General features: G+C 47.6%; 1 protein-coding gene across 2 annotated transcripts in view; it reads right to left on the minus strand.

Annotated features, from left to right (window-relative positions):
* Positions 1-2509: 2509 nt before the first annotated feature.
* Positions 2510-20605, minus strand: part of SRGAP3 (SLIT-ROBO Rho GTPase activating protein 3) — a 95811-nt gene continuing 77715 nt past the window's right edge. For both annotated transcript variants that reach the window (XM_011961282.1, XM_011961281.1), the window contains exons 16-19: positions 16255-16435; positions 14826-14975; positions 12435-12762; positions 2510-7854 (exon numbers count right to left, since the gene is read on the minus strand). In XM_011961282.1, the coding sequence (XP_011816672.1) occupies positions 7441-7854; positions 12435-12762; positions 14826-14975; positions 16255-16435 (1073 nt within the window). In that variant the 3' untranslated portion in view covers positions 2510-7440. The remainder of the gene's footprint in view (positions 7855-12434; positions 12763-14825; positions 14976-16254; positions 16436-20605) is intronic.

The raw sequence follows: 20605 nt of genomic DNA on the forward strand, positions 1-20605 counted from the left end.
GTCAGTCTTCTCATTTATTAACAGGGGTGCTAGCAGAATCTACCCCCACAAGTTGTTTGTAAGAATTCAATGAGGCAAGGCATGTGAAGTGCTTGGCAATGTGCCAACATACAGAATGCATTTGATGGATATTAACTTTATTATTGTGAAGTTAACGTAGAGTCCATGGACAAGGACAAAATTCTAGCATATTTGCATGAGCATTTTTCTAGTGTATCAGTTAGCTCTTGCTGCATAGCTAACCACTCTAAAACTGAGAGACTGAAAACCATCGCCACTTGTTATTTTTCATGGGAAGCCCCACAATCTCCTTTGGGCAACTTGTATTCTTCCCTGATGCAAACTCTTGGTGGGACTGACACCACCCTTGAAAACACAGGTTGCTTAGGCCATTTGTCTATTCCATCCCCTTGGTCTGCTTTTGGGATAAACCTGTGGCTTAATTCTGATCAGTGAAAATCAGACCCAAGACTACTGAAGCTGAGGAGGTGCAGATAGCAGAAGCTTCAGCAGCCACTGGGCAACCACAAAATAACAGACAAGCTGTCTGAGCATAAAGTCAACCCAGAGAGCTAAGTAGAGCCAACCCGAAAGAAGAGAACTGCACCCTGGAGACAACACTCACATCCTCACATCATCCTGGGTTTGAAGCCATTTCTAGCCTGGAGTTTCCATCCATGTGAGCCAATAAATTCTCTTTTACTTAGGGCTGTTTGGGTTGAATAGTTTGTCATTTGCAAACAAAAAATTCCTAAACAGATGTGCCCAGAAAATGGATGATCCAGCAATGGTCTATGCTTTGTGGCTGACAAAATAGTCAAGCAGCTAAAATCTGCCCTTTGTGCTTCTGTGGGTTAGAGACACTGTTCTATTAATCAATGAGTCAAAGTCAATCTTAGAATTCTAGAGTGATCATTTTGTGCAATTAGACTGTATGCAACTTGAGGAAAGGAACTGGGGCTCATCATTCTGTGTCCCCAGCAGCTAACTTGGAGGCAAGTTGCATGAAAAGGTGCTTCATACATGCTTGTTGAATGAATGAAAGGTTCCTGATTTGAAGCTTTCAAATGTGTACTGTTGCTATGAGCAAGTACACAGATTATGGAACACATACAAAGTTTAGCCTCTTAGAAGGTTAGTGGTTTGAATGTGTCCCCCGAATTTATGTGTTGGAAACTTAATACCCAATGCAATAGTCTTGGGAGAGGGCACCTAATACGAGGTGACTGGTTCATGAGGGTTCCACCTTCATGAATCAATTAATGTCATTGCCATGGGAGTAGGATTGTTATCATGAGAGAAGGTTATAAAAGAGTCTGCCCCTTACACTGTCTCTTTTGCCCTTCTGCCTTCCATCATGAGATGACCCTAGCCAGATGCTAGTGTCATGTTCTTGGACTTCCCAGCCTCCAGAACCGTGAGCCAAATAAGCTGTTTCTCTTTATGAATTACCCAGTCTGTTCTATTCTGTTACAGCAACAGAAAATAGACTAAGACATTTTCATAGCAGAGGAGTCTGGAATTAGCAAGAGACCATCACTGAGTGATGAATGTTTTTGGTGGGAATGAGTCACTGAGGCTGCAAAGAGACCCTTCCATGAAGACCCAGCAGAGGTTTCATCACAAAGAGAGACTGAAAGCCATCACCGTTTATCATTTTTCATGGGCAGCCCCACAATCTCCTTTGGGCAACTTGTATTCTTTCCTGATGCAAAGTCTTGGCAGGATGCAAAGGCCCTGAAGTATTCCTTGACTGCAACAAGCAGCAAGGTACCTTCATCATGAAATCCTGCCCCTAATCCTGCTGTAATGAGTACAATGCTCAAATCAGAGGCAGTATGACAAACTTATAAGGAGCATGGCTTTGGAGTTAGGCAGACTGAATTCAAATTCTGGCTTCTCCATTTTCCAGCCTAACCTTGGGCAAGCTGTTTAGCCTCTCAGAGCCTCAGTTTCCTCATCTGCAGGACAGAGTATAATAATGATACTTACCTTCAATGGTGTATTGAGAATTAAATGAGAAAATATGGGTAAAGGGTTTAATATAGTGGCTGGGACAGAAATAAGTGGTCAACAGTTCACAAACACACACAGGTAAAAAACAAAAGTCCAAGAGGTTGTATGACATTTGTAGACAATGAACATCAAAATGTTGCATGTGCCTTGATGCATCAGTACCCAGTGGCCTCTGATAATTTATCTTAAACTTTTGAAGACACTTTCTGCAGATGACAGCTACTACTCCCAACTTGCCTTTGCTTTGACATTTCCAAACCCTCTTTTCCCAGGAATCATCCTACAGTTAGTTACCTTCTTCAGTTAGCTCTACAGTGGAAGTGGTCCTCCTTATAACCTTACCTTTACCTTGTTGGATCTGAGCTAATGGACATTTCAAAGGTGGTTCCTAGGGGAAGCAGGCAGACAGCGTGGACTGGAGGATGGGGAGTCCCCCCAGGACCTCTCCACCCCTGATGTGCCACCTCGCCCTTTCAAAAACCACTGGAGCATGTTTGAGAAAAGTTAAGCTGTTTTATTTCACAGGATAGCTCCACGTCAAACCAGCAGGCACCATCAGAATACGTGACAGAGGATCCAATCAGACACTCTATAGGACGGGCGTTTGGTCGTAAGGTAGAGAAACGATATCCAGAAGAGGGCAACATTTATCGTCACGTGGGGACAGGCAACCAGCAATTTCCTAGGGGGCTTTTGGTTTGTTTTTCCTGTCACAATTTGGGGAGGAAGGAAACCAAAGGAAACGAAATAGACCAGCCACTCTGAAGCAATCAGAATCAAACCTATTGCCAAACCGTGTAAACAGTCACACTGCCGGGAACAAGGGCCTGGGCAGAAACCCTAGCCAGGATCGACTTCCGTCTAAGGAAGGAAAAGTGCACTCTGGTTGTTCTGGTTCAAGGAACAGCTTTGTTATTTGCCGGGAACAGTTCACACAGAAAGGAGGTGTCAACAAGGGGCAGCAATGGCCATGTGGCCAGTCCCAGAGGGACAGTGGGACACTGGCAGATCAATCTCAGGGAGGTCAGAAGGGCTTGGACCTGACAGCAAAGTCCCTTCTCTCAGCTCCCCTGGGCAGCTTTGGATATGTGGGGAATGCTCTATGTGGCTGCTCAGAGGAGAGGAGACCCCAGAGAACCGGGGAAGTTGACATGAAATGTCAGCGTTAGCTCTGCACAGCAGAAAATCAGCTAGGCAACATCTCGGCTCACCCCTTTCTGCCTTTCCTCCCAGCCACCACCCCCACTCCCAGCCCAGCAGGGGCCAACCCCATGGTTGTGAGCCAGCCACTCTTCTTTCTGGGTGTCTTAGGAGAATGAGGCATTTGCTCTAGTGTGGAACCATCTGGATGTGTGAAAAGTTAGGAATAGAAAGACTGAGAGGAAGAATCATTACCCGAGTCCTCATGTTTTTCCATTAGCTGTGTACATGCACTGAGTGCCATATCACGACCAGGTCACGAGAAGTCCTCCACATTCGTGCCTCCTGAATGACAAAGAAATATACCCAACAAGGCACTCCAAGGGACTCCAACAGAGAAGAAAGCCCCACATAAAGGCCCCTTCCCACACTGGCTCCTCTTTGTGTACCACAAACCAGTTTTAAGTGTTTATAAGGCAGATCTCTGAACTGCTGGTTCCAGCCGATAGCCAAAATATGGCTCAATTTCCCTGTGTCTCTTCCCACTCCGATTTCTTCATTGAATGGAAACCTTTCATCCCTTGGGAATCCATCTCTCTCCTGACCCCTGGCCTGGTAACTTCAGAGAAAAGACTCCAAAGTCTAATTCCCAAGCTCGCAATTCCCTCCAATTGTGCACTCTGTCCGGGGTTCAAAAGGCGCTTCAAGGTGAGAAATCGTTAGCACTGAAACAAGGAAAGGCAAGAATTTTTCATAGAATCCCACAGCTCAGAGCAGCTCTTTAAGAGGAAAAGGGAATAAAAGGGGAGGGGGAGAGTGGGGTAGGAAGCACAGCTTGTTCTCAATTTTATCCAGAAAACTCTTTAGCGGCAACTGAGCCACAAGGCCCAGGAAACTAGACCAGGAATTAATTGTCTTTGGTCAGTTTTAAATGAACAACTTGCTGGTTCATTCCTAAAATAGATTGAACATCGGTTATACATAAAGACAAAAGGCTTGACCTCAGGATAAGTCAAAGGTTAAGAAAAGAAATCATTCCATGAAGCAAAGAAACAAAAAATGCCCGTTGTCAACTAACTGATCAGTACGGCTTTCAATAATGGTGATGAACAAGTAGGTAAACACCACTTCCCCTTGTACAGTTGGTTATATTGAAGACTACTAACTAGGTTACTACATTTCCCCCACACTCACTGTACAGTTAGGTATTTGTTTTTACATTGATCTATCTACTAGGTGCAAAGATTTGGTGAGTGGCATTGGCTAAAATTTAATTGTAGCCTTTTTAAAAATTACAATTTCACATTTTAACAGTTACTTTCCAGCATTTAAGCAAATACAGCAATATATAGTGGACTAAAACAGGCAGGAGTCAGAAAGAGAAAGCCAATGTTCAGGGAACGTTGATGGCACTGAGTGCTGTGGAGGGTGAGTGAGACATGCATAGTGCCAGATGAGGAAGCGGGAACAGGGGAGGGGGGCGGGGAAGTATTTTTCCACTTGGCCTGCGTCAAGGCTCAGATTTGGGGCTGGATGAGTGAGGAGACGTCTGCCATCTGCGTGTGTACATCCCTAAATGTGAACTCATCGGCCATTTCCCAATGGAAAAAAAAATAGGTGCTTAAAACAGCTAAGACTCTGCCCTCAGAAAATTCAGTGAAAGGCAGGTCCATTTTCAGTAAGAGAAAAACAAAATCAGTCAATTCAGAGAAAAATCCACGTGGTCTGATTGGTGTTATGTATATCAGGCAACAGATTTTTCTACTCTGATTGTTGCTTTTAATCTGGTAGTTGTGGCAGAGATTGCTGTATTTTGCCCAGGAGGCTACTGGATTTAGGATCTGGGAGTATCTTGAGGGTAGAAATCAGAAGTCTTGTGTCCTGGCTGGACAGTATAGCATCCAGCATGCAAACACATGACTTTAAGAGCCTGACGCAGCCTCTGCTCTTAACCAGTGTCAAATTTTGGGCAGGTCACAGCATAGCCCAAGGCCTTACTCTCTTAAGCTATAAAATGACAACATCTTTCTGTGCTCCAAGGCAGATGGCCTCTCATATCCAGGAGCTAAAGAGAAGGGTTCATTCTAGGCCAAACAAGGGAGGTCAAGTTTGACACCGGCCTCTCCCTGAGATCCTTTTTCTGTTCCTTTCCTGATGCTCCCTTCCATTGTGGGGTGTCAAGTCCAGTCCTTCAGACAAGGTAGAGTGGCTTTACCCTCCTAACACATCTAGGTGCCAGTGACTTAACTAGGTCCCTCCCTTTGGGTGTGTAAATTTACCTTTTTGTGGGGGACCAGAGGAGAAGGCACCACTTAATCCAATGGGCTGAAATGTTAATGATGGAATCCAGGGCTTTTATTAAGATGGCAGGAAAATTCCACTGCTCACTTCTGAAATACCATTTGGAGGTTTCAAACAGAAGGGCTGAAGAGTTCTGATCTAAGACTTACCTTACTAATGACAATCACAAAAGCATTGTATTGATTCAATGTTTTCCAGTGTACACAGCTTGCTCACTGCTGTTTGACCTTTATTACCCTATTTTATGGAGCAGAAAAGCCAGGCTCAATGAGGTGGAGTAACAAACCCTAAGTTACAAGGCTCCTAAGTGCTCGGGGCTGGGACTCAGACTCTGGGCCGTTTGACTTCAAACTTCATTGGCCTCGAGAGAGAGGAAGCTTGGGAAGAGTAGGGAAAAGCCCCTGGGTCTGGCAGGAGAGGGTAAGTAACAGTGGCCCACAGGGCACACAGATTTGCCTGTGTGCCATTATCCAGAAACAGCTCATCTCTGCAAGTGATCAGAAGAGGAGGTAAAATGAAATCAAAGGAGAGTGACCCGGAAGGGCTTTACTTGGCCAAAAGGCAAAGGCCTTGCTGTTACACACGAAGATCATGCACCCATTTCTATCACCACATTTTCATCTACACTAAATGTTCTGGAGGGAGTGAGTGAAGAGGGAGGGAAGGGAAGCTATGTCACTTGTATTAACTTAACCGACAGTGTCCTCTAGGACAGAAAGTGTCAAGGACTGCCCCTCCCTGGCCCCAGTCTGAACTGGGCGCTCACGGCTCATGCGTTTCATGCAAGACGGCACCAGCCACAGTGCGGCACAGCCTGATTTAAAATGAAAACGATGTGACTCAAAGTCTCCTTGCCTGTTTAGTTCCAAATCTGACACAGTATAATTAGTAGAACCAGGAAAAGAAAAAATTAAATAGTTTGAAAATGATATAAGTTAAACCTCTATAGTTACCACAGATTTATTCCTACAGCGTTTCTAGGTTTTGAAGTATTCCACACCACTGTATTTTTATTTTTCCCTTTTTCCCAACCACATGTAATACTGTGCTATGACGGGGCTAGGTTCTCACCATCCCCTGCCTCTACACACAAACACAAGGATGTGGTAGTCAGGGGTCTTCTCGCCAACTCTCTCCCATGCCTTCGGGAGTACCGTTGGCCTTTGGCCTCCGGGTGGAAGGGCAGGGTCTCTGGGGTGGACGGGGGTGGGGGTTTCCTATGAAGGGTTCCCCACCTCTGGGAGCAGCCTGCTTGGGGGTACTGCCTGCCTCACCCTTCCTTGAGGGGCAGACTGTTCTGGAAGGCCACGACTTCTGGAGACAGTGGGAGTCTGTTTTTGTTTGTGTTTTTCTGCAGGTTAGTGGTATATTGCTTCATTCGCAGTTACTATGGGCCTCTAAGTTCTCCCAGAAAAGTCCCTGCAAATCCCACCAAATAACTCGGCGGGAGATGTTTGGTGGCATGGGTCTGAGGTAAATCTAAGTTTCATAAAAAGAAAAAGGAGATACTATATACACTTAGTATGTGTGTGTCCAGATCTAGCATATGTATATAGATGCATAAATATATACACACACACCTACAGACACATACATACATATACATGTGTATATATGCACACGTCGATATACACACACATACACGTATGTAGAGAGAATGTCGAGAGAGGAAGTTTCCAGTGACGATATGCGGGAGAAGCCATGTGGTATTTTGCCTCGATGTTAGGAAATGCTGTGGCTGGGGCTGCTCCAGCTCCAGCACTCCTCTGGGCGTCTGCTGACACGCGAGAGGTCTGTGGGATTCCCATGGCTGGACGTGAGGTGCAGCCAGCGCCTGGGCCTCAGCTCTGCACAGACACGCCCTCCCAGACTGACCTCTGCCCTCCAAGGCCAGGGTCACTGGGAAGCACATGGAAGCCACCAAGGCCACCCTGGGCCGTGGCGAGCCACAGTGGGCCATGGCGGTGCGGCCCATCCTACAGGTCACATGGTGCCCGACTTGTCCGCTGAGCTGTTGGGGAACATCTTCTCGGTGGGCGTCACGGCCGGGCTGCCCACGCCCGAGCTGCTGCTGCTGCTGGACCGGTGCTGGACCACTGGCCGCACGGGCCGCATGGGGGGCGGGCGGAGCTGGGCGCCAGCCAGGCGGGCGGACAGGGCTGGCTTGAAGGTGGTCATCATCTCGGTGGAGGAGCTGCTGCTGCGGCGCATGGCGGCATCGGGGTCGCGGATGACGATGGTGTGAAGGGGACTGGCGGGCTCCGAGCTGATGGGGCCTGGCGGGTTCTTCAGGGGCTCCAGGGTGTCCAGCACCACATCTGGCGCCTGCTTGACCGTGTTCTGCCTCTCGAGTTCCCGCAACTCGTGCAGAGCCGTGCTCATGGTCTTCTCGATGTCCTGGGGACAGAGAGAGCTGGGGTCAGCAGAGTCTGGAGACCTGGAGTCACGTCCTTCCTGTCTGCTAAGCAGCTTCCCTTCTTAGGGAGGTTCCCCAGAAGCCTCGTGGCAGGGATGGAGATTAAGTCCTCAGGATGTCTTATAACCACATGGGAGAACCAATGTGGATATCCCCTGCATGCTGCCTTTCACACGAAATAGATTTAGTAAGGGCAGGTCAGACTACTGACAAAGAGGGCAGGCTCTGGAGTCAGACACGGATTCAAATCCTGGCTCTACCACTTCCTTGCTATGTGACCTTATGCAAGTTCCCTCACCCTCTGAGCCTCCAGAATCCTCATTTGTAAATGGCACATCATTATAATATGGACCTCAGGGAGTTGATGAGTGCATTAAATGATGCAGTCCCTGTGAAGAGCCTGGTGTGACCCCTGGCACAGAGTAAGCACTCAAAAATACTAATGACAATAACAGTAGCAATAATAGCTAACACTAAGCACCAATCCAAACCCTGTCCCCTAATAATTCATTTAATCTTCACACTTCTAAGGTAGGAACTACCTTTATGCTCATGTCACACGTGAGGAAACGGAAGCTCAGACTGGTTAAGTAACTTGCCCAAGGTCACACAGCTCATTAGCAGTATAGCCCAAGTCTGAACCCAGGCAGTTCAGTACTTTTAGTATTTTTTTAAAAAAATCCTTGGTCACAGAAAAATTTCTTGGAGATTATGTATCAGAATGTTCACAGTGCCCATCCCAGAATAGAGGGACTGCTACTCTCTTCTCTGTATTATAATCAGAAAATTTTGTTTTTTAAAAAGTGGAAATTTTAACAGGCAAGAAAAATCTTCTGCCTACATAATTCCCGAGGATGTTATAATATCTGAAAGCTCATCAGGAGGACAGCACTCTGAAGTACTCAAAGAGAGAGAGCTCCCCACCACCCAGGGCAGCCTGGGCTCGCCATGCCCCAGGGCAGCTTCCCTCAGCTCCCGTCCCCTCTTGCCCAAGGTGGTGCTGTAGCTGGTAGGCAGCATTTAACCCAAGAGCCCTTGGACAGGCCACAGGGCCCCGGACTTTTGAGTAAAAAGACTCTGTGGCCAGTTGCTGACCGTGTGACCCTGAGCAAATATCGATCACTCTGCACCATATTTTGTTCATCTATTACAATCCCACACATTTACTGTGAAGATGGGGTGAGATAATGGATGTGATGAAGCTTTGTAAACTGCCAGACGGTGGTTTTCAAAACCCTTCTAGCCCAAGAGCCCCACGGGTTCCCATGACTGTTGACAGGGATGCCTCCGCATCCCACAGACGTGAGAGGAGCTGCTCGGGCTCAGCTGGGCCAGATCCCAACTGGCTTAGCGATCGAGGGCACCGTGAGGGATACTGCCTAAGCCACCACTGGTAGGTGCTGTGCATAACCTCATGGAGGAATGATGACTATTAAGACAGGCTTGCTTTATTGCACATCCTAAAAAAAAATAAAAAGTATGAGTCTGGTGAAACAGATGGTGGGGATGGAGCCTGGAGATGCTGGGGCGGGCCCCTTTCTCTACCCTGGTCTTTTACATTCTCTTTCCCCTGTCTGCAGGTGGCTTCCTGCCTGCCCTAGGCCTCATGGCAGGCTTCAATCTGGCTGGGGTCAGGGTCCCGAGCTCTTACTCCCCTCATTGTCACAGCCTATCCTTTTTGTTAGGGACTATGGATGTCCGGCTAATGGCTAATATTAGCTTGTATGTTTCTCCAGGATATTTCATCACTTGCCCCAGAACACCGGCAACTTTAAGAAAGGGTCGTTTGTGCCTTATTCGAAAGGAGGCGCTTTGGGGGCAATTTTCTGCAGGAAGGGAGGGAAGGCAGACCCCTCCCCCTCTCTGCTATGTGCCAGCCCTGCAGTGACACAGCCCGCTTTCCTGGAGCCGAGTTGCCCAATCATCAACCACTCTGCTTGAAGGAAACCCCCTGTTGACCTCACTACTCTCTATTTGCTCTAGTCCAGCATGAGCTGCAAGGTGAAACTTTAATAAATAAAATGTAATTTTTGCCCCTCTACCACCATCACCACTACCCCCACCACCACTCTACCCCAGCAGAGTGAGCGGAAAGACAGAAAGCTCAGAGAAAGATCAGCCGAGTTGTTTAGGCTGCAGCCTTGCATTAGTCTGAGAGGTGATGCTGTGAGTCTCCAGAGGTGAGCGGCAGAGAGGCCCTGGGGGACAGAGTGGGGACCACGATTGCTTTTCATCTCCTCCCCAATTCGATCTTCCCACTTTGGATGGTCATGTTGCAAGTTCCACAAAGAGTCTTTTTAAGTGGGTTCACATCTAAATCATAAGGGATATTTTGAGACCAGAGAAATTTGGGTCACTCGACCTACTACTTGGGGTTCTTCAGCTGCCACTCCCTTTTGCAGCCTGCAAAGCCAAGGGCTCATCAGAGCCAGTGCTGAGGCTGGAAGCTCTCCAGTGTCAGTGGGCTATTTACATACCGTTTACCACAATTCCCTATTTGACCTCTATTAGTGAAAAGGGGTCTTGGATGGCAGCTGTCAAACTAGAGCGGCTGCAGATCCATCTGCAAACTGAGAACACATGCAGCAATCCCCAAGTACATTTTACGGGCAGGTCTTGCAAAATGCTCCATGAATGAAGGTCAAAGAAGTCTGGGATATGGGGCATGCCCTGTTTTCTTTATTGGAGATTCACAACGCATATCTTTTAAGGCAGCAGTCCCCAATCTTTATGGCACCAGGCACCGTTTATGTGGAAGACAATTTTTCCACGGACGGGGGTCAGGAGGATGGTTTCAGGATGAAACTGTTCCATGTCAGATCAGGCATTAGATTCTCCTAAGGAGAGCACTACCTAAATCCCTCACATGCGCAGTTCATAATACAGTTCACAGCCTATGAGGATTTAATGCCCCCACTGATCTGACAGGAGGTAGAGCTCACGCAATAATGGCTCCCGCTGCTCACTTCCTGCTGTGCAGCCTGGTTCCTAACAGGCCACAGATCCATCCATGGCCCGGGGGCTGGGGGCTCCGGCTTGAAAGGTTTTATAAGAAGTCTCAGAGAGAAGCCACTCAACTTTGTCAGTGCAGCGTTCCCCAAACCTTGCTGACCACAGAACATGTATTCCCTACCCACTCCCTAGCATCCTGTGGAACTACTCTGCTGTGACAGCTATTTTTAGAAACAGTTTTCTAGACTGCATTTGATTCTTTATAAATGTAAAGGGCCCTGGGGCAGGCCTCAGGCCATCCTCTATCATAACTGGTAGAACTTTCTAGACTGGTAGAACTAGACTGGTACAGTTTCCAGATGATGGTGGGTGCTAGGGTCATGTTTTCTAAAGTATGGGGGGACCAGCAGCTGGCATGCCTCCTTGGAAGGCACTGATCTTCAGGGACCCCTGGGAATGGGCGTGGGGCCAAACTAGAGCCTGCTGGTGTGAACAGGAGTACTCATTGCTAGGTGTGCTGTTTCTGTGTTGGGTATTCCCTGGGAACCCTGCCTGGCCTCCTCTAGAACACAGCTCATGGCTCCCCGCCCTTCCTCCTTCTCCTTTTGAACAGGGATTCAAAGGCCACTCTCCATAGTAAAATTCTCACAGACCAGAAGGTTCTGATTGTCTCTGTTACCTTACGTGGGAGAGAACACTAGGGAGAGGGTACATAAATGGGCCCCCACACCAAATTCCAGAGACAAAAAAGTGGAAACTTCTCAAAATATGATAGAACTGTCAAAAAACACATGAAACCAGCTATGCAAATTGTTAAACAAATCACAGTTCTATTCATTTGGCAAATGTAAAAATCATATAGATTGTTTCATCCAAATACAAAACAAACAAACAAAAGTCAACCCTCTAAGTACTGGAGAAGAACCTGGAACATTCTTCTCTTGCAGCTTCAGCTATTTAGTTCTGCCCACCCTTTGGGTCTCAGGTCAAGTCCTCCCCAGAGAAGTCTCTCTCTGCCTAGGTGCAATCCTCACATTTTAGGCTCTCAAAATACTTTGGACCACTCCTTAAAGGCACCCAATCAAAAAACTATTTCACAACTATGTGTGTGTATTTGCTGATGTCTCTTTCTTCTTTAAACTGTAAGCTCCATGTGGGTAGCACCTGAGTCCATTTTAGGTCTTCACTGTACTGTTGGTGGCTAGCATGGTGACGGCCACATGAGAGATGCTCAATCAATATTTGTCAATGAATAGATGAATGAAGAGAGAAATGAATGAATGAGTGAATGAATGAGTGAAAAACTGAATCATATCACTTTGTGTAGTGACCTTCCATTACCCCGGCCCCATAATCTGGCCAATGCCCTCTCCAGCCCTGGACACCGGGGGTGTTCAGCCTCTATAGGAAACCCAGCAGTGGCTGCTCCCAACCAGTCTCCATTCCCGTGGGAAGCCCAGCAAGGGACAGGGAAGCCACTCACTCTCCTGTTCTCTGGCTTAGCCATGAGCCTGGCATAAAGGCCAAGGTGGCTCTCTGCTCCACGGATTCCCACCCGCTGCCCTCTGGGGCATTTGGCTGCCCAGCCTGCCTTCCCGCTGGCCCTTACTTCTGCCAGGGCCTCGGCCTCCAGGGACTTGTGGTCCCCTAGGCTGCTGTGCCTGGTGGAACCGCAGGTCGACCTCATCGAGTGCCCTTCGGAGAGCGCCTTCTTGTCAGGGTAGTTGATGCTGCCAGCGCTCCCGAACGTCGCCATCCTCCGCTTCTCAGGGCTCTCGATCCTCCCCCGGGTGAGGGGGATTTTGTGGGGGCTGCTGGGGCAGGCAGCGGCCCGGGGTGGCGTGTCTATGCTGGGGCCCAGGCCCCGGGGCGGGCTGTGTGTGTCGCCCCCGCTTCGGCGTCTGGGGATGGCCGCTCCGTCAGATCGCAACCGCACTCTGCAAAGGAGCCAGGGGACGAGGGGCATGGGGTAGAGGTCAAGCCTGGCAAGTCTCAGAATGGGTGAGTCAACCCCATGCCACACACTACACGCTAGTCTAAGGAGAGGGTACAGTAAAGCCTCATTCAGCTAGACCCCATAATTCCACAATGAAAGACCTGGCTCAGCACACAGCTCAGCAACAGGGGGAGGTCTAATGTGCAAACACAAAAGCATCTGGAGCACGGTGCTTCCAGGCCACAGACAGCTGTGCTGCCAACCGCAAAATGCATCTGGTCTACATGCTAAGTCAAGGCCTACAGGATTCCAACCCTGGAAACGCTTTAGTGATGGTTAGTTGGGCTCATGATACCCTCTGAAAAACTTCAGACATTTCCATGATTCTGAGGGGCTTCTAATTGGTCTGAAGCTTTGAGGCTTGACTGTACCAAAGTTACCAGCACCCTGCAAGCACAGGAGGGGTCCCGTGGGAACTGAAGACGCTCTAACGTTGCCACCCAACCCCCAATCTCTCCAGAAGAGGGCTCCTTCTATGAGGCTTTTGTGTATCTTTGAAAACTAGTCATTCAAAAGTAAACACTGCATGGCTGGACAGCCCTTTTGTGCATTTGGCTATCTTTCCCACTTCAGGGAGGCTCTGATGCAGTGAAAAGGGGATTAGGGTGTGTTTCAGGAGGGTGAGTTATTGCCCTGTGTCTGCCGCACGCTTTCCTGTGTCCTCTCTCTAGCCCACTTTATTAATCTGTTAAGTGGGTCTGAGTAAGATCTTTTGCCTACCCTTTACCTTTGCTTCAAGTGGGTTTGAAAGCACCTTGAAGATAAGAGGTTCTCTACACAGGAGATGTTGCTACATCCTACAGAGGTCACCAAGAGTCTGAACGGCTAGAAGTGGTGAGGGGAGAGGGAGAGGGACCGTGTGTTGGGAATGGATTATGACTAGGGACCAGCAGTGATTCAGATCCTAGTGCCACCAGCTGAGCTAAGCAGTGCTTGTGGGTGCCCCAGCAGAACCAAAGCACAGGTATTGGAGAGGAAGCAGTATTTAGAAAGAAAGAACAAGAATGAAGGAGGTGAGGGAGGGACGAGGGAAAGGAAAAGAGAGGCAGAAGATATGGTCCTCCTAGAAGTCAGGGGACCATAACTTCTTTGTCTACCTACCCCAGCCTTCCACTTCCCTGCCCTTCCCAATTCTACCATAGTGCCCTGAGCTATCTGCTGAACTGAACGGAATTTGCAGAAAAGAGGCATCAGGATTTTTACTGAAATAAGTTCATAAATTGTGTGTTCCCACTGTGACTGATTTTTTGGGGGGCCTATTTGCAAATACCCACGTGTGTGGGTTGATCACATGACCCCTCCACTGGAAAAAACGCAGAATATGACATTTTGAGACGGCGACTAAAAAGGCAGTGAGAAACTGTCAGTTTTGCTTTTCCTTTCTTCTTATTTCCTCATTAATTTTTTAAAAATAACCATATACTTTGGATTATACCTGTTCTTCAGAATGACATGCACAGCTCCTTGCCTGGTAGAAAGGTCACATGACACAGCCTGGCCCACACATAGGGAGCGAAGAAATTGGTAATACTGCTCCCTCCAAATAAGTGGGTGGAGTTGAGTGTCAATTTCCTTCAACACATGAGTAGGTGTGAGTTTTCTGTTTATGTAGTGCATTTCAGGGAATATATGAGCTTTACATTTTTAAATATAACAACTCAGTTCTACAACAGAAAGCTGGAAGGAGGTGCAGGAACTAGAGAGAGGTAGGAAAAATACTTGCCAATTTGTATCTCTCTCACACATTATTATTATTTTAAACGAAAAAGCACTGAGTTCCCAACACATGTCTTTCCTCCTCCTCCCTGCAATACAGGCTGGACTGTTTTATACCTGGCCGCCTTGGGCCAATGCCAGCCAGCCTGTCCAGTGTGCCCATCGTATCTTGTGGGGAACAGGGGGCTGCAGTAGGCTCCTTCTCTCCTCTTTGCTCTTGTGCATCTCCCAAATCAGACATGAACAGGCTTGACACTAGCAGGGAAAAAATGAATCCGCATATCCTACCGGCCCATCACCCCCCCAAAGCCGTAATCCGAGATGTGCTCCGTGGGGGACTGGAGGTCATTTTTGGAGGAGGCCTTGTCATCCAGCAGTGGCCCACTGCTGGCCTCGCTGTCAGCCTTCTGGCTCAGGCTGTCGGAGAAGGCATCATCCCTGGGGAGAAGACAGACATGAATTGGAGGCGCCTTCCCCCAGAGAACCCAGCATATACAGGGCTCCCTGATACGTGTCTGAGGGGCTGAATTAACACAACTTATGGTTACATTGTGCCCACAGTGTTTGCTAGGCCACTGCCCACTGGGTGCCTTCCCACCATGCATGCCCATTGCAACACTCCTGGTCAGTTTCCGCAGCTGGGACCCTCTTCTGTCCCACACCTACCTCCTCCTTTTTTCTCTTCTAGCTTGTTCATTCCCGGGCAACTCCAGGCTAGGACAAGCTAAATGTTGCAGCGTGTGTTGGAGAAATGGGGGGATGGAGTCTGCAGGCTGAGCACCGAGGGCTGAGTGCTGAGTCTCTGTGTGACTCCATGAGAAATAGTTTCTGGCTAAGCAAGGAAGGAAGAAGCTGCCTCTGCCCCTCACCTCCCCACCCAGGGCTTGGGCCACTGTGAGGTGGCTCAGAAGCTTGTAGGGGTGCCCTGCTGGCCTCCTTCCATGGCCCTCTGCCGTGGTGACTTGTCCCTGATCTCAGAGGTCTGGGGGCATTGGAAGGCTGCCAAGGGCCTTCCACTATGGCATTCCTCTGGCAGTCTGCTTGGCCCTGGCCTTTTCTCTGGCTGAGACCTCCTCTCTCCCATCACAATGTGGGCTTTTGATCCTCTTCCCTTGAGGCTCAGCTTGGTGGCTGCATGTATGGTAAATCTGTTCTGCCGAGCCTGACCAGAGCTCCCAAGGAATGTGTGCACTGGAAGCTTCCATGGCTTTCAAAGGAATGGAAAGTGCAGACTTTTTGTGGTAGGACTAGGCATTTGGGATTCAGGGCTCTTTTTTATTAACCCCTGAAATTACTTAAAAAACAGTACCCTATTAATCAGAAACAAGGGCATGTTTCTGCCCATCCCCTAAGAGAGCTACCTCTGGAGCGTAGAACGGTAGGCAGGGGAGGCCTAGGAGGTAGAGGCACAAGGCAGGATCCCCTGGATACTGATTCAGGGTGATGGGACCCCCTTGGGGGCTGTCAGCTGCATCAGGATGTAGGCCAGGGGTACCCAACACTGTTTCTGTGTGCTCAGAAGGAGGAATTTGGATGTCTGATAAGTGGACCACCATTTAAAGAGAAGTTAGATATTACCCATTCTTACAGAAGACCAAGCGCATGATACCAAGGAGAGCAAATCGCTGGCATACAAGCTAGCACTCCCTTACGGTGCCCATTCCAGACATCACTAATCTATTTCAGCATTCTTCACAGAAGTCTCGACTCCACTCACATGTCCTGTACAACTATGTACTGATGGGGGATGAGTCCATCCACGCCGTTGTGCCGGCCCTCCCACCAGTCCTCCGAGGCACGGTGGTACAGGAGCAGCGAGGCCCCCTTCTTGAAAGATAGCTCACGCGGGGACCGCCCCATGTAGTCAAACTTGGCAATAGCCTCGATCTGCTCCACTTCTGGAAGGAAAGCAAGGGAAAGAGCGTATCTGAGGTCAGCAAAGCGGCAGCTCAGGAGCCTCACTCAGATGGCCCTGGCTTCTCTGGGGAAGGACAGACCACACAGCTGGTGAGAACATGGACAGAACGCCTGGTGGGCTGGGGCTCAGGGTCCTGGGGTCCTAGACTCAGATCCACCCTCCATCCTGTGACCTCAGGCAAACCATCAAACCTCTCAAAATGTAAAGAGGATGCTGATACATCCTCCTTTTCCACTGCCCTTCTTGTTCTCTACTTTTTAATGCTCATTAATATTGTAGAATTTTCTTTTTTTCTACCCTTTAACACAAGTTCTATTAATATTTCTACTTTTCCATGAGCCCTTTTCCTCTTTGTCATTTATAATACTTTTAGTATTTTTTAATCTTTTGAGAGGCCACATCATGTATGCAGACTATCATCTGTGCAAAATCCGATACTGGATTTTTAAGGGTACCCAGACTCTTCAAAGTTCATTGTTAAGGACTGAATTGTGTCTCTCTCAAATCTGTATGTTGAAGACCTCACCCTCAATGTGACTGTATTTAAGATAGAGGTTTTAATTAATGTAAATGAGGTGATTAAAGTTAATGAGGTTATAATGGTGGGGTCATAATCCTAGGGCTGGTGTCTTTATAAGAGGAAGAGAGGCTGGGCATGGTGGCTCATGCTTATAAGCCCAACACTTTGGGAGGCTGGGGCACAAGGATTGCTTGAGTCCAGGAGTTTGAGACCAGCCTGGGCAATATAGTGAGACCTCATCTCCAAAAAAAAATTTGTTTTAATTAGCTGGGCATGGTAGCATGTGCCTGTGATGCCAGCTACCCTAGGGCCCGAGGCAGGAAGATCACTTGAGCCTGGTAGGTTGAGGATGCAGTGAGCCATGATCAGGCCGCTGAACTCCAGCTTGGGTAACAGAGTGAGACCCTGTCTCAAAACAAACACACAAAAGTTCTTGTATAAAAGCACATAGCTTAGTACAGATATTCATCAGGTATTCAGTTGACAGCAGCTGTCATGACTGTGATTATAATTATTAATGGATTTGGCCTATGGGATGGGTCCAGAGAAGAAGATGTTAAACTGCAGAGAGTTTAAGTGGTTTAAACTGTATGGTTTAAGGACCATACAGCTAGTGATATTTGGGGAAGAGACTTTTTGGGGAGCAGGGGATTGTGCCTACAGTTCATTCCACCTGTTTTATAGTTTCTACCCTAAGAAGTGTCCATACGTGGTAGAAAACTGATTTTGTATAGGTATTAATGTTTTAATATTTTAAAGTAAGCACAAAGATGTTTAACATTATAATTCTTACTTTTTTTATTTTAATAGAGCAAAAGAGTAACAAAAGCAACCCCCCTCTCTCTCTAGCCTGCAGATAGCTTCCCCATGCTGAGCTTTCTTGGGGCTCTCTATCTGCTCCATTCACTGCGGACAATCTTGTGTTCATTGATCTGTTCATCCACCTGTCCATCACATAGTTAAGCTCAGAATATTTGGCTTTATCACTTTTTAGTTGTGTGACCTTGGGATACCTAGTTTTTCTTTCTATGCCTCAGTTTCCTCATCTGTTAAATGGAAATGGTAATAAATAGAACCTATCTTACAGAGTTATTAGAAGGATTAAGTGAGTTAATATATATGAAGTGCTTGCAACAGTGTCTGGCACATAGTACTCTATAAGAGTTATGCACATGTTGTTACCAGAGGCTGGTGCACTTCTAAGGGCCACGGATAGCATGGAAAATCAAAGGGCAGCAGGAGGAAACTCCCTTATTCACTCTGCATCACTCCCCACCACACACATGCACCAGGGCTCCCCTCTGAAAGCAACTGGCTCGAGAAGACCATGCTTGTGGCCCCATGAGATGCAGTGGCTTTGGGATGTATTTAGCTCTTAGTGACTGAGGCAGCCTTCTACAGGGAGCAGGCCTCAAACAGTCAAGTCAGCTTCCCCAGCTGGCTACTTGACAAATGTCTTTAAATGCTATTCTAACCAAGGTGATGGGAGAGAAGGAAGGAGGGAAGGAGGTGGGGAAATGACAGCACCACTAAATGGGTCAAATTAACTCAGATCTTGACTCAGAGTCACATTCTCAGTAAAACAGACAGAGATCTTGGTCCTTCTCTCTGCAGCATCTTTGAATCTCACATCCAGTCATGTGCTGGAACTGCCTGCTAGCCTGTCTGCCTGCCTCGTTACAAGAGTCAGAAAGGCCGCAGGATTTAAAAGGGCAGGAGCTGAGCCCAGACAGCTGTGTGCTCCTGGGTTCACCCAGGGACTTCCTCTGACCCAGATTCCCCAAACTAAGAAAGGTGCTGACCTAAGCAGAGGTTTTCTGATACTCAGAGGGACATAGATGGGCTGCCTCCGGTTCCTTGTTTCTGCCTTTACCATCACCAGAGCCTCCAGCAGTCACTGGACAGCAGCCTGAAGTTGAAAGAGTGAGGCAGCAAGGGGAACAGAAAATGTGAGGGAAAGAAAACAGGAGGAACAGGGCTGAACTTCCACCTCAGAGAAAGCACGTGTGTTTGCAGACATCGTTACAAAAGTGTGTGTGGTGGAAACAGTAATAACAGCTACCATTGATTATTACTAAGTCTGTTATTTGGGCTTCTCATGCCTGAAACAGAGTATGTTTCTCCCCCTCATCACTCTCCCACACTCTGTTACCCAAACTTACTTCATTCCCTCATCTTCCCCATCTCAGGAAACAGAACCACTGTCTACCTGCTCACCCAGGTCAATGCCCTGGCATGGCTCTGCACACCTCATCCATTAGCGACTCCTTCAGACTGTCCCCTGGATCTGACCATGGCTCTCCACCTCCCATGACACCCTCTTCACTTCCATATTTGCTTAGGTAGAGCCACTTCTCCCCACAGCAGCCCAGAGGGTCCTTTACAATCATACAATCAGATATAAAACTCCCCTGGTTCAAAATCCTCAGAAGGCTTCTCATGGATCCTGGAACAAAACCCCAGTGTCTTCCCACTGCTCATAAGGCCCTCCAGGATCTCTCGGTCACAGAGACCTCTGAGACCTCATCTTCTCTGTCTCTCTCTCCTTCACTAGCTCAATCTGCTCTTGCCTCACTAACCTTCTTGATAGTTTTCCTCCAACATCCCAGTATGACATTTTTCAAACACAAAGTACAATTGAAAGCATTTCACAGTGAACATGCATGGAACACAGTGAAATTCCACAATGCTAGATTTATCATATATCTATCCACCCCTCTATCTATCCATCTTATTTTTTAATGATTTTTAAATTAAGTTATAAACATCAGTATACTTTATCTCTAAACACTTCAGCATAAATATTCATAGAGTTGTTTGTTTGTTTGTTTGTTTGTTTGAGACAGGTTCTCACTCTGTCACCTGGAGTGCAGTGGTGCAATCACGACTCAGTGCAGCCTGAACCTCCTGATATCAAGCAATTCTTCCACCTCAGCCCCCTGAGTAGCTGGGACCGCAGGCACATGCCATCATGCCCAGCTAATTTTTTAAGTTTCTGTAGCAATTGGGGGTCTCACTATGTTGCCCAGGCTGGTCTCGAACTTCTGGACTCGAGTGATCCTCCTGCCGTGGCCTCCCAAAGTGCTGGGATTACAGGCCTGAGCCACCACCCCCAGCTACAGAGCCTTCTTGATGCTTTTAAAACATGACAAGTGTCTTCCTGTTACAGGACCTTTGTACTTCCTATTGCTTCTCCCTGGGATGTCTTTCTCCCCGATCTTTGCATTCATTCACACTCAACAAATATTTATTAATGCTATGTGCCACTTGCTTATTTCATTCAGGTCTGTACTCAAATGTCATTGCCTTACCAAGGCCTTTCCCAGCCACTCCCAACTACAGGAGTCCCAACTGCCAAATCACTTTTTAACACCTTCTCTTGCTTTATTTCTCTTCATGGCACTTATCACAACCTGAAATTTATGTGTGTGTGTATGATGTGTGTATTTATGTTTGTGGTGTGGGTGTGTGTGTGTATATATATAGTATGTATATATACACATATACATATGTGTACACACATATAATTTTGAAACTTTACTATCAATCTTTCCTACTAAAGTGTGGGTACCATTAGGACAGATTTTCTTTTCTTACCTACTATATTCTGACTTCTAGAACAGACCCTGG

This window comes from Colobus angolensis, unplaced genomic scaffold (genome assembly GCF_000951035.1).
Source record: "Colobus angolensis palliatus isolate OR3802 unplaced genomic scaffold, Cang.pa_1.0 Scaffold544, whole genome shotgun sequence".
Classification (NCBI taxonomy): domain Eukaryota; kingdom Metazoa; phylum Chordata; class Mammalia; order Primates; family Cercopithecidae; genus Colobus; species Colobus angolensis.